At 37.6% G+C, this 13,752-nt stretch overlaps 1 protein-coding gene across 1 annotated transcript; it reads left to right on the top strand.

Annotated features, from left to right (window-relative positions):
- Positions 1-2,503: 2,503 nt before the first annotated feature.
- LOC132800826 (phenylacetaldehyde reductase-like) lies at positions 2,504-11,525 on the top strand. The gene is made up of 6 exons (XM_060815159.1): positions 2,504-2,621; positions 9,055-9,224; positions 9,359-9,550; positions 9,872-10,034; positions 10,716-10,902; positions 11,381-11,525. Exons 1-6 carry the CDS (start codon positions 2,504-2,506, stop codon positions 11,523-11,525), a joined length of 975 nt encoding a protein of 324 aa, XP_060671142.1.
- Positions 11,526-13,752: the final 2,227 nt, after the last annotated feature.

Here is a 13,752-nt window from a genome sequence, read left to right as displayed (position 1 = left end):
TGGGAATATGTAGGAAGGTCTTGAGAGCCTCCATGGTCCCTATCTTTGGGAGCTTCAACAATTGGAAACTCTACTGCATGACCTCCACACATCATCACTGTACAAGATCTTACTATCCATGGCTATAAGATTGATTAATGGCTATTCCAGAATACATGGTTCAGCAACCTCAGATCACTTAGACATGTCGAAATTTTTTCTAAACTTGAAACAATTGACATTCCTACCACAAGGAATCTATCAGCGCAGCTCTTTGCAATCACTTTCTATTACTAAGTGCCCAAATCTTATCTCAAATATGTCAAGAGGAAAATAAGGGAGGATTGGCATAAGGTTGTTCACCTTCTGGACTTGATTTTGTATTCGGCTGATTCTACCATTCATCATTCTTAATCATCTACTTTTTCTGGTAATCTGTAATAGTTTATAGCTTCATGCATGCATTATCTTCCTTTTTAATACACTTCCTTGGATTTGTGTTTCAATTTGCATTCTTTTTCTTTTTTGTTGGTAATACCTGGTTGGAAAATATATTTAAGAGGTTTCAATTGGCAACTGCATTTGTGCAATAAATGAATTTTCTAATGGTGATGGAGGTGATGTTAAGGTGGTAAGTACTACAATTAATTATCATTTTTTTCCTTTTATTTTAGTTTTTGGCACTCAATAAGATACAAAAATATTAACCTACAGCATAATCATGACAAGTTGATGGGCTTTCCTCCACCACTATTCAATTATCATTTTCATTCTGACTGTCGTTGTACTTCATATATGCTTCCAATTTTAGGAAAATTCAAATACGCAGATCAATCTTTCTATAGCATATTCTATTAAGTAAATGTCCTATAAAGCTGGCTTTGAAATTACATTTTCTCATTCGGATATGCTTATCTTTTTAGCATATACATTGACCAAACTTTCACAAACAGTCATGTAGCAAATTGGCAAAAAGACAATTGTAAACGGACGAGATAGGATCGGTTTTTCCCATTTTGCCACATGGAGTTTTCCTACCATAAAAACTTCAATTCATTTATTATGTTATTACAAGTTTTGATTCAATGATTGCAACATGGACAGGAATTTTTCTTTTTTAAAAACAAAAAACCACAAAAAGTGAAAATTTGTAGTGAAAATTTAGTAGTTGATTTGAAAATGGGTTTGGTCAATGGCCTTTTACATCTAATCTAGTTTGCACACCCCCTAGACAGAAGGTTCAGAGCAGAGCAAAGAGAGAGAAAGTGAGAGGGGGATCATGAGAGGAGAGCAGAAGGTAGTGTGCGTAAAAGGAGCTTCCGGTTACATAGCTTCGTGGGTGATGACAGCAGGAGATTCTTATTATCTACAAGTTTTCATTCCTATGGATCATGATTTTGGCCTCATAAATGCCAGTGGAAACTGAGAAGCTCAATCATATTAGCTACACCGCATGGAGAACAAAATGAATTCAACTTCCAACTTCTAAGTGAAATCCAAATTCATCAACCCTGGAAATTGGAAGCACAGTGGAAGTACTTGAAACTCTGTTTACTTGAATTCTGAGTGGACAGAACATACATATTGTTGAAATATAAACTTGATTTTTTATTGTTTTTTTTAATAATTAATTTTGTGGGCTTTAGTTACTTAGAGTCCAAGTTTTCTTAGAGTCCAAGTTTTAGAAATTTCTTTTATGGTAATTTTATGATGTTTTATGTAGGTAGGGTTAATTATTTGTATAAATATTGTTATGTTTTTTTTTCTTGTGTATGCTGCAAGCCACAAAAGCTGAGAACCATTAAATAAACCAGCAGTGGTTTTTTTTTTCCTTCTTCGGTTGTTTTGCTCTCTATTTTGCTGCTCTGTTTCTGTTTTTGCTTTTGGTGTTTTGTTTTCATCCAACAGATATTTGTCTAATTTCCATGTACTTTGGAGGTACCAATTTTGAGTATTACTCCTAATTTAGTTTCCTCTCTGATTCCGTTATGACAAGTTGAATTTTCCTCCACCAATATTCATACATAATATTTTTAGGAAAATCCAAATACTTTAAACTTTCATACATAGTATATTTTGTAAAGGAGATGTTCTACTAAGTTGGATTTGAAATTACTCATGCTCTTTTTGACATTTATATTGACCAAACTTTGACAAATGGTCCTGAGCTTGGAATTGACAGATGGCCCACGTAATAAATTTAGAAAAGGACTAAAGTGTAACAGCAAAGATAGGACCCTTTTTTTGTCATTTTGTCACGTGGAGTTTTTCTACTTAAAATACTTCAATTCATTGTTATGTTCATACAAATTTTTTATTCAATGATATTCCAATGCTGATTGGATTTTTTCTTTACAAAGCAATAACAAAAAGGATATAAAAAAGGAAAATTTGTACCGAAAATTTAGTAGGTGACCTGTATTTAGGACAACGTTTTTTAGTAGATGAGTTTGGTAAACGTTCATTGGCTTTCATTGCTTTCCTATAATTACCACAGAATGAGAGAGTGCGAGAGAGAAGAATCATGAGTGGAGAGCAAAAGGTGGCGTGCGTGACAGGAGCTTCCGGTTACATAGCTTCGTGGGTGGTGAAGCTCTTATTGGAACGTGGATACGCTGTCAAAGCTTCTGTTCGAGACCCAAATTGGTTTTCTTACTCTTCCTTTTTTTTTTTTTTTTTTTTTAATTGCCTTGTCCGAATTTTAATTTTCAAAAGCCACTTTAATGGTAAATTGTGGGTTTTGATTGTTGTTTACTGAGATAGAAGAAAGGTAAATCCCAAAGCATTGAATCTGAAGAGCAAGCTGTGGTGTATGTATGTGTTCTGGCTATTGAATTTCAGAAAATGTTGGTCTTATGGTTTTGTAATTAAATCTTTAATTTGGGTGTTAGAAACAGAGGGGGGGGGGGGGGGGGGGGTGAAGAAACGAAACAGCAAAATAATTAAATTAAATTAATAAAAACAAAACAAAGAAAAACAAACAAAGGAAGGTAATTTACATCTATATTGTCCAAAAATATGTTATTTATATCTATGCCTTTTGATCTTTATATCGATTTTCAGTTGGTCCCATGAACATTGCACTTGTCACATACGCCTCCTAAACTTTGCAGAAATTCAAACTTATGTGAAATTCCAATGCCCCCGTACATATGACTGTAGGCAATAGTTGCAAAGTTTTCAATAGTTTGGGGACATAGGTAAGAATTGCAAAGTTCAGAGGAAAATCGCAAATCGGTGCAAAGTTTAGGTACCAGGGTCAAGAAAGGAAATATATATATATATATATATATATATGTATATGTATATATCCTTTTGAACGTTTTCCTAATACTATTAGAAATTCAGCCCAATTTGAAGGAATTGAGGCTAGAATTTAGTGTGGTTGTAGGCTTTGGAAGCTTGTCAAAGGGTATGATGTTCTGTTGTCGAAATTGAAAGAAAGCACATGGAGATAATTATTCAAGTTTGTTGCATATGTTGTGGTTCTCTGACCACTTTAGAGAAGAAATATGAGAAGAAAAATAAAAAGAATTCTATTACTCTTTTGGAAATAGAATACAAAAATAAAAACTTCTCTCATGGAGGATTCTCACGTGGAACACCTCTCTACACTATCAAATTCTCTATGGAATTGCTCACTCTTCTCTCAAGCTCTCTCTGGAACTTAAACACTCTCTCTCTCGGAGTTTACTCTCAATACTCCTCACTTGGGATGATATTGATCTTTCTCTCTTGGCTTGCCTTGCATGCAACGAGATGAACCTATTTATAGGCTTACAAGGTCGGTTGCATGGCCACAATCTTCAACAGCTTCTGACAGTAGCCCACAATTGTTGAGCAAGTTGGAGTGCGGTGTTAAATGCAGCAATGGCCTTTGTCAAAGATGGTGGCTGAGCAGTCTTCACACTGTCGGTGCAGTGGTAGTGCGGCTGGACTTCACAATTCTCCCCCTCCAGCCGCATTTAAACTAATGGTCATCTGCCATCCATTCCGGCTATGTCTCTGCATAGCTTCAGCTTCTCTTGAGCAACAACTTTTGTTAGCATATCTGCTGGATTCTCTTTTGTGTGGATCTTCATTAGTTTCAGCAACTGTTGATCTATTACTTCGCGTATCCAATGATAGCGGATGTCAATGTGCTTTGTAAGGGAATGATACATTGAGTTTTTGCTCAAATCCATGGCACTTTGGTTATCACAATGTATCTTGTAGTCTTCTTCCTTGATGCCCAATTCTGTGAGAAAACGCTTTAACCACAACATTTCCTTACCCGCTTCCGCTGCGGCAATGTACTCTGCTTTAGTAGTGGATAAAGCAACACACTTCTGAAATCTTGACCACCATGACATAGCTCCCCCCACAAAAGTGTAGAGATAACCTGATGTAGACTTTCTATTATCAGGGTCTCCGGCCATATCTGCATCTGTATAACCTTCTAAGATTGGATCACCTCCCTCGTAGCACAAGCACAGCTTCGTTCTACCTTTAAGATACCTGAGAATCCATTTGACTGCTTCCCAGTGTTTCTTTCCAGGATTTGAAAGAAATCTGCTGACAATACCTACTGCGTGAGCAATGTCTGGTCTGGTACACACCATTGCATACATCAGACTTCCTACAACTGAAGAATATGGTACTGAAGCCATCTCCTCTATCTCTTCTTTGAATGAGGGGCACAATCTCTTGCTCAACTTGAAATGATTTGCAAGTGGAATGCTGACCGGTTTGGCTTTATCCATGTTGAATCTCTTTATCACCCGTTCAACATACTTCTCTTGAGATAGCCATAACCTTTTATTCTTCCTGTCTCGGATTATTTGCATTCCCAAAATTTGTTAAGCTGGTCCTAAGTCTTTCATATCAAAGGACTTAGACAATTCTTTCTTCAGCTGACTAATCTTCTTGCATCTTGTCCAACGATCAACATGTCATCCACATATAGCAAAAGTGCAATGAAGTTTCCACCTGAAAATTTTTGGATATAAACACACTGGTCTGCTGCAGTCCTTTTATAGACTTGACTCACCATGAATGAGTCAAACTTCTTGTACCATTGTCTTGGTGCTTTCTTGAGGCCATACAAGCTCTTCTTCAGCTTGCATACGAGGTTTTCTTTCCCTGAAACTTCAAATTCTTCTGGCTGCTCCATGTAGATTTCCTCATGTAAATCACCGTGAAGAAATGCTGTCTTCACATCCATCTGTTCAAGCTCTAGGTTTAGACTTGCTACTAAACCAAAAATGACTCGAATTGAAGTCATTTTTACCATTGGTGAAAAAATCTCATCAAAGTCAATTCCTTTCTTCTGAAGAAATCCTTTGACTACCAATCGAGCTTTGTGTTTCACCACCCTTCCGCTGCCATCTTTCTTGAGCTTGAACACCCATTTATTCTTTAGTGCCTTCTTTCCTGTTGGAAGCTCAACCAACTCATAAGTATGATTTTTCTGCAAGGATTCCATCTCATCTTGCATTGCTTGCAGCCACTTTTCCTTCTCTTGATGAGAAACAGCTTCCTGGAAACTCTCTGGCTCCCCCTCTTCAGTAAGTAGAATATAGTCAGATTCTGGAAATCTCTTTGATGGAATTCGGCCTTGCTCAGATCTCCGAACTTGTAAACCACTAGTTTCAGGAGGTGTACCATCATCTGACCGCTGTGATGGCCCTGCAGTTGCTTGAGAGGATTGAGTCTCCCCTTGCTCATTATCCCCTTCTTCCTCCTGGTCTGCTTCTGGTATATCTTCATGCACCTCATTATCCTCTGTGGCTATTTGTGCTGGTGCTGGATTAGGAGACATTCTAGGCTTTTCAATGTCTTCCATTGTCTAGTTTTCATGGAATACTACATCCCTGCTTCTAATAACCTTCTTTGTTTTTAGGTCCCATAACCTGTATCCGAATTCTTCATCTCCATATCTTATAAAGATGCATGGAGTAGATCTTACATCGAGCTTTTGTCTGAGCTCCTTGGATACACGTACATAAGCTAAACAATCAAACACTCTTAAATGAGAGTAGGAGGGAATCTTACCCGACCACACTTTCTCCGGAATTTCAAAATTCAACAGTATTGACGGTGATCTGTTGATTAAATAGCAGGCGGCATGAACAGCTTCTCTCCAGAATGGCTTTGGCAGCTTAGTCATACTGATCATACTTCTGACCTTTTCCATAATGGTTCGGTTCATTCTTTCAGCTATTCCATTATGTTGTGGGGTGCGAGGGACCGTCTTCTCATGTCGAATGCCGTGTTTTCTGTAGTAGGCATCGAACTCCTTGGAAGTATACTCGCCTCCATTATCTGAGCGGAGACATTTTAGCTTCTTTCCTGTTTCACGCTCTACCATGGTATGAAACAGTTTGAAGTAATCCAATACCTGGTCCTTTGCCTTCAAGAAATATACCCATACCTTCCGAGAAGCATCATCAATGAAGGTCAAGAAATACTTGTTGCCACCTAATGATTCCACCTCCATGGGACCACAAACATCAGAGTGCACCAGACTAAGTAACTCTGATCTTCTCGATGCAGAGGAGCTGAAGGAGACTCTATGTTACTTACCAAACAAGCAGTGATTACAAGGATCTAGTGCAGCATCCTTGCAAACAGTGATAAGCTTCTTCCTTGCCAAAGTGGACAATCCTTTTTCACTCATGTGACCGAATCTCTGGTGCCACAGATTTTGAGACGCCTATCCTTCTGCAATATTGATGCTATCTGCACATATCTTCACATGAGTTTTGTACAGTGTTCCACAAATATGTCCTCGGACCACAACTATGGCACCTTTCGTCATTTTCCATGTGCCTTTGCTGAAGTAGTTGTCATAGCCTTGCTTGTCTAAGGCTGCTCCCGAAAGTAGATTAAGCCGAAGATCTGGAACATGACGGACATCCTTCAAAGTTATTGTACAACTAACATTCGTTTTTACCTGAATATCACCAGTTCCCATAATTTTTACGAAACTGGAATTTTCCATCTTTACCGTACCAAAGTCTCCTGCTTTGTACGTTTTGAAGAAATCTCTATGTGGAGTGACATGGTAGGATGCTACAGTATCGACTACCCACTCAACATCTTGGGTTGATATATGAAGGTATGTCTCTTCTTCGGTGGAGCAGAGCGCCACTTCTCCTGTAACAGTGACTAGTGTCTCTCCATCCTTCTTCGGCTGATTACCTTGGAGTCTCTGCTCTCTCAACAACTTTCTACAGTTCTTCTTCATGTGACCCTCCAGGCCATAATGATAGCACTTATATGATGATTTTTTGCCGTCTGTAGATCTGTCTCTGCTCTTGCTCCTGCCTCTCCCCCTATCTCGACCACCTCTTTGCTGTCTTCCTCTCTCTATGACGAGGGCATGTGACTGATCCATGCCAATGTCCTTTCTCCTGACCTCTTCATTAAATAAGGCATCCTTAACCATAGACATAGTAAGATTGCCATTCGGGGCCGAATTGCTGAGAGAGACTACCAATGTCTCCCAACTATCTGGAAGAGAGCTTAGAAGTAGGAAGGCCTGATCCTCATCCCCTAGTTGGTAATCCACAGCAGATAGTTGATTTACCAAGCTCTAGAACTCACTGGTATGCTCGGCTACAGAAGTTCCACTCTGTAATTTTAGATTTACCAATCGCTTAAGCAACAGGGCTTTGTTCAGAGCAGTTTTGGCCTGGTACATGTCCTCCAATTTTGTCCAAAAGGCATATGCATCTGTTTCCTTCGCTACATGATGGAAGACATTGTGGTCGATCCATTGCCTGATCTGACTGATCGTTTTCTTGTTTAATTTCTTCCATTCTGCTTCTTTGCTGGAATTGGGGTTTTCTCCTTTAGCTTCTATAGGATCAAACAGATCCTTACAATTGAGGAGATCTTCCATCTGAGGTCTCCAAAGTGTATAATTTATGGCAGTGAGCTTAACCATAGCTCCCGAAGATGATTCTTCCATTGACATTATGGCTTGACCAAAAATGGAGCCAAATTTGGAAAAACGAAGTTAACCGTTGCGTCCGGAACTGCCAAAAATGGTGGACTTGACTCTTCCGGGGTCAAAATATAATTACCAGAAATTTTAGGGCAAAAATGTAATTTCATAAAAAATTCTGGGTCAACCTGTAAATACAGAAACTAAAGGGCCAATCTGTAATTTCCAACAATTCAGGGGCTGTTCCGTAATTTCAGAAACTTCTGATGACATGGCAGACTATGTTGACCTGTCAACACGTGGCAATTGCGTGGCTGACGACGTGTCGAGTAGCGTGGCAAATGACGTGGTTGAGTGCGCTGACGTGTCTGCTGACGTGGTAGTCTTAACCTCCAGACGGCGCGTGAGGCGCGTGATCTGCTGCAGAAAATTTCAGACGGCATGTGTGGGCGCGTGAAGCTCTGTGTTTCTCTTCGGCGAACTTGGTTGTTCTCTTCTCGTCGAGTACTTTCACCTGGTATTGTCAAATTAATTATTTGAGCAACTTTTCGAAACACCAACTTGAAGAACAGAGGCTCTGTTTCTTCAAATTTTGAACCCAAGCTCTCGACCTGGAGCTCTCATACCACTTGTTGTGGTTCTCTGACCACTTTAGAGAAGAAATATGAGAAGAAAAATAAAAAGAATTCTATTACTCTCTTGGAAATAGAATATAAAAATAAAAACTTCTCTCGTGGAGGATTCTTACGTGGAACACCTCTCTACACTGTCAAATTCTCTCTGGAATTGCTCACTGTTCTCTCAAGCTCTCTCTGGAACTTAAACACTCTCTCTCTCGGAGTTTACTCTCAATACTCCTCACTTAGGATGATATTGATCTTGTTCTCTTGGCTTGCCTTGCATGCAACGGGATGAACCTATTTATATGCTTACAAGGTCGGATGCATGGCCACAATCTTCAACCGCTTCTAACAGTAGTCCATAATTGTTGAGCAAGTTGGAGTTCGGTGTTAAATGCAGCAATGGCCATTGTCAAAGATGGTGGCTGAGCAGTCTTCACACTGTCAGTGCAGTGGTGGTGCGGCTGGACTTCACAGCATATGGAATCCCAATTGAACTCCTATTTCTAGATATGTATGTCACAGACGATCCAAGGAAGACAGAACACCTGCTTTCCCTCGATGGAGCTAAGGAAAGACTACATTTGTTTAAAGCTGGTTTATTGGATGAAGGGGCTTTCAATGCTATAGTCGATGGCTGTGAAGGTGTTTTCCATGCAGCATCGCCTGTACTCGTTTCAGCCAATGATACACAGGTTAATAATATTAGCTCTACAATCAATTCCATCATGAAATTTTAAAACAGAGACTGCAATGCTTTAACATTATTTTTTCAGATTTTCATTCACCTAGTAACAGTAGATTTATACCGTATTTTGTTGATTTTCAGGCTGAAATAATTGACCCAGCAGCGAAGGGAACACTAAACGTTCTCAAATCATGTGTAAAAGTCCCTTCTATAAAGAGAGTGGTAGTAACATCTTCCATTGCTTCAGTTGCTCTCAATGGAAAACCTCTTAGCTCTGATGTGGTTGTCGATGAGACCTGGTTTTCAGATCCTGTATATTGTGAGCAGCAGAAGGTGCATACTTACGGGTTAAAGATTTTTTTTATTTTTATTATTATTTTTAATAATCTCTTTCCAACTTTCTTGTTAATTTACTTCAACAAATATCTCACATAAACATTTTTTTTTTAAGATACCATTTATTAGAAATTTATAGTCAATGATGATTTTACCAAAAATAGGTTATAGTATATAAATCTTATATCATTGTAATTGGATCTCTTTTTTAGTTCTTTTTGCTATTAGCTAGGATATGGTGAGTGAAAATTAAGTAACTTATGCATCAGTTTTCCTATATGTTCACCGTGCTGTATATGTGTTTTCTTTCTTTCCCAGTTTTGGTATATGGTATCAAAAACTTTAGCTGAAGAGGCTGCTTGGAAATTTGCAAAGGAAAATAGGATTGACTTGGTCACACTACATCCAGCGCTTGTGATTGGTCCTCTCTTGCAGCCAACTATTAACCTCTCTGTAAAGCCTATTCTGAATCTTATAACGGGTACACCGTCTTGCAACTAATCCTTTTTCTTGCATGAACGAGGCAGAATTTGATGCAAAGCTAGAACCACTTTTCTTGATACAGCTGATGTATATATAGATACTTTGACCTTTCAAGAGTGCCTGAAACTTTGGACGTTGACATTTATATCAACTTGCGCACCTTTATTTCCTGCTACTTCATAAAAGTATAAATATATGATTAAAAAAGAAAACTTATTAGCTCTGTTAGTCCTTGAACTATATCCATAGATGCACTTTGTTCCCGTACACTTTTTTGTTTTTTTTCTCGTGCACGTTGGTCCTTCTGCTATTTTGTCTACTTTTTAGCAATCTCGAGATATTTAATGCACTTGATGCAACATGTGGGAATCTTGTGAGATTGTCTAATATTATGATGTCATTGTTTTTATTGTTCTAGTAAATGTATTATATGATATGAAAATAGTTTTAAGGGCCAAATTACACCTTAAAAGGTTTAAGGAGTAAAATGCCTAAAAAATTTATAAAAAAAGTTTAAGAGCCAAAGTGGAATTATGAGTATAGCCAATTAACAACCCAAATAATAATATTAATAACAAGAAGCAGGCTTCCTACTCAACACTATTGACTATAGAACCTAGTTTCCGTTTCTGCTTTTTTTTTTTTTTTTTTTTTTTTTTTTTTGGTCTTTTATGTGCAGGAGCTCAAACACTCCCCAATGAAGTTTACGCATTTGTTGATGTTAGAGATGTTGCTTATTCACATGTTCAAGCATTTGATGTTCCATCTGCCAGGGGAAGATACTGTTTAGTTCAATGCGTTGCACACCTTATTGATGCTTTGAAGATTTTAAAAGAACTCTACCCTTCCTTGAACCTTCCTGAAAAGTAAGTGTACATTTGCAAATATTATAGCTTCTCTGCTGCATTTTTCAAAAGCAGTCAGGCTTGATCTATATTGCTTATTACTTCATATCTAGTCATGTTAAGGATCCGGGTTCCTTTTTACCTGATGGGAGCTTCTGAACTTTTACCTTACATTGTAAACGCCTCTAGGATGATGTATGTCTACTTGGTTGTGCTTATGTTTAACTTTTCTGCTAAGTATACTAATCTGCTTTCCCCTGATTTGTATTCAAAACTTGCATTCCATGTATTAAATAGATAAACAGCATTAGAATAGAGAAAGATAATGGAACACAAATATACACACAGAAACACAGTTTCAATGTCAGATTGCATTTCTTATCATGTTTATCAGATTGGATTCCTCTTATATCATATTTATTTTGGTGCCTAAATGAAATCTGCTGCTATGTGATAAACTTTGAAGCACAGCAAAAATTCTGATTTTCATTGCTTGCAGATGTGAAGATGACAACCCCCTACTGCCAATCTATCAAGTATCCAAGGAGAAAGCAAAAAGTTTGGGTGTGAATTTCATTCCTTTTGAAGTGATTCTTAAGGACACTGTTGAAAGCATAAAGAAGAAAGGTTTTGTTAATTTTTAGATTGATGTCTTTCATCAAGATATGTTGGAAAACAATTACAAACAGGACGTATTATATTTTTTTTTTTTTTTGGGTAATAACAGAACATATCTTGTTTTGTTACCCCAGTGATATGTTTGAAAACAATAATAACGGATAGAACATATATTGTTTTGTTACCCCAGTCTTCTGTAATATGTTAACGGTCAGGTAATTTCAACCTGCTCCCTAGCTTCCTTGTTTATCTCAAATTGTTTCATTTGGGTCCAATATTCTTTATCACTTAGCTGGTTTTAAGTTGTTTTAGTAATAGTAGGAAGACTTTCATATTATGTACAAGTGCAAATCACTGTAGGAAATAACAACTTTGTACAAGTTTTCATCCTTATGGAACTTGATTATATTAGCACCATGAATGCCAGTGGAAACTGAGAAGCTCAATCATAATAGCTTCGCTGTATGGAGAATAAAATGAACTGAGCTTCCAACGTTTAAGGAAAATCCAAAATAAATCAATCTATGAAGCATAGATGAACTTGAAACTCTGTTTACTTGAAAAATCTGAGGGATTATTGGAAGTTCTTAATGTTAGATCACCGCTTATCCCTATGGCTAGTAAAAGGCAGGTCCAACAATATATATCTTAAGGTTAGTTTCCAATAGTTGAGTGTGCCACACAAGATTCTGCATTTCTGTCCTCTACCTCCATGTGCAACCACACCCAAATCTTAAAAAATTGTCTTTAAGTTATTACTGTGGTGTTACAGGTCCAAGTTGGGTTCCTTTGCTTACAAGACTTGGCACGTTGATCTTGGTAGGATGTAAGGAATGCCAAAATTTGATGCCACTGAATCAACTTCCTTTTCTGAAGTCCTCAAAGTTGTTTGACTTGCCATGTTTGGACAATATCTCAAACAAAAATGTAACCAACGACTTGGATTTGCAAACAACGCTACTATCAACCTTTCAAACCCTTAGGTTTCAAGACTTGCCTAATTGGTCTGAAGGATCATGTAGCAGTAGTATTAGATGGTGAAGAAGATAATAATAGTTATTATCTTCATTTTCTTGTCTTTCTAAATCAACCATCGAGGACTGCCCCCTATTGACTTCCATGCCACTTTACCCACATCTGAAAGATCTTCGTTTGAAAAAAATACTTGCTTGAAGCCTTTCAAACAAACAATGCCAGTGAGTGTCGTCAGCGTCTCCTCTCAAATTTGAAGCATGTTGAGATTTCTAGCATTATGAATCTACACTCTTCCAGATGGGCTAAAGTGCCTCACTTTTCTCGAATTCCTGTTGATTCATTGTTGTCCAAAATTAAAGTACTTGTATCCTAATATTCAACATCTCACCTCTCTTCAACATATATGGATAAGGAATTGTCAAGATATTTCTGACTTAGAAGGGATCAATATATGTGGGGATGTCATAAAAGCCTTCATGGTCTTACCATCCTGACTATAAGAAGTTTGATAGCTATTCCAGAATGGTTCAGCAACGTCAAAGCTTTTGCTACTATTCCAGAATGGTAAATACTATTACTACTAGTCATAGTAGTGGCAGCATAAAGCTTTTGCTCTACGCCCATTATTGGGTATCCCCTTTGTGTTTAATTTTGTCTTATAGTTAATAAAAAAAGCAGCAATGAATCAAAGTTCATTAGCTTTCGTTCCACATTAGCACTCTGCCCAAGCTTGCTTTCACACGCACTAACCGAGAGCCTCCTTGTAGCTCACCTGGGTAGCTCAGAGTGTATGCAAGCCAAAACTTCCTTTTATACTTGTTACTGTCGGTTGCTTTAGCCGACTCTCACATCATCTAGACTTCTTCATTCCGTGCTCTCATTCTCAATTTTAGATATTTTCTTCACAAATTTCAATGCTTTACTTGCCAGCCAAATATACCAAATATACTAGTTAATTCTAGAGCCTTCTAAGTCAACATGATCCTTTAGGGGATTCTTATCATCTACAAATTTTCATCCTTACGAAACATGAACTTGAGATTCTATAGCATATTTGGTAAAAGAGATGTTCTGTGAAGCTGGATTTGAAATTAAACTTTCTCTTTTTGACATTTACATTTGATGGAATTTGTTTGAAGGGTATTTTGATTTAGGTGACAAAGGAAGGTAGAAATAAGTTGAATTATTTGAGTAAAAGATGGGATACTCTTGGTGGAGAAAGAAATATAAAATATGACTTTTTTTTTTTTTTTAATGTAATTGCTATATATGTTGTGC

Source organism: Ziziphus jujuba, chromosome 2 (assembly GCF_031755915.1).
Source record: "Ziziphus jujuba cultivar Dongzao chromosome 2, ASM3175591v1".
Taxonomy (NCBI): domain Eukaryota; kingdom Viridiplantae; phylum Streptophyta; class Magnoliopsida; order Rosales; family Rhamnaceae; genus Ziziphus; species Ziziphus jujuba.
The sequence above is the reverse complement of the archived record's forward strand: the minus strand, read 5'-3'. Positions and strand labels throughout refer to the sequence as shown.

Excerpts from the sequence above, each read along its gene's own strand:
- LOC132800826 (XM_060815159.1), top strand. The coding sequence starts at position 2,504 with ATGAGTGGAGAGCAAAAGGTGGCGTGCGTGACAGGAGCTTCCGGTTAC. Across the intron at positions 2,622-9,054 it reads AGCTTCTGTTCGAGACCCAA|ACGATCCAAGGAAGACAGAA; the intron begins ATTGGTTTTCTT and ends TGTATGTCACAG. Across the intron at positions 9,225-9,358 it reads TTTCAGCCAATGATACACAG|GCTGAAATAATTGACCCAGC; the intron begins GTTAATAATATT and ends GTTGATTTTCAG.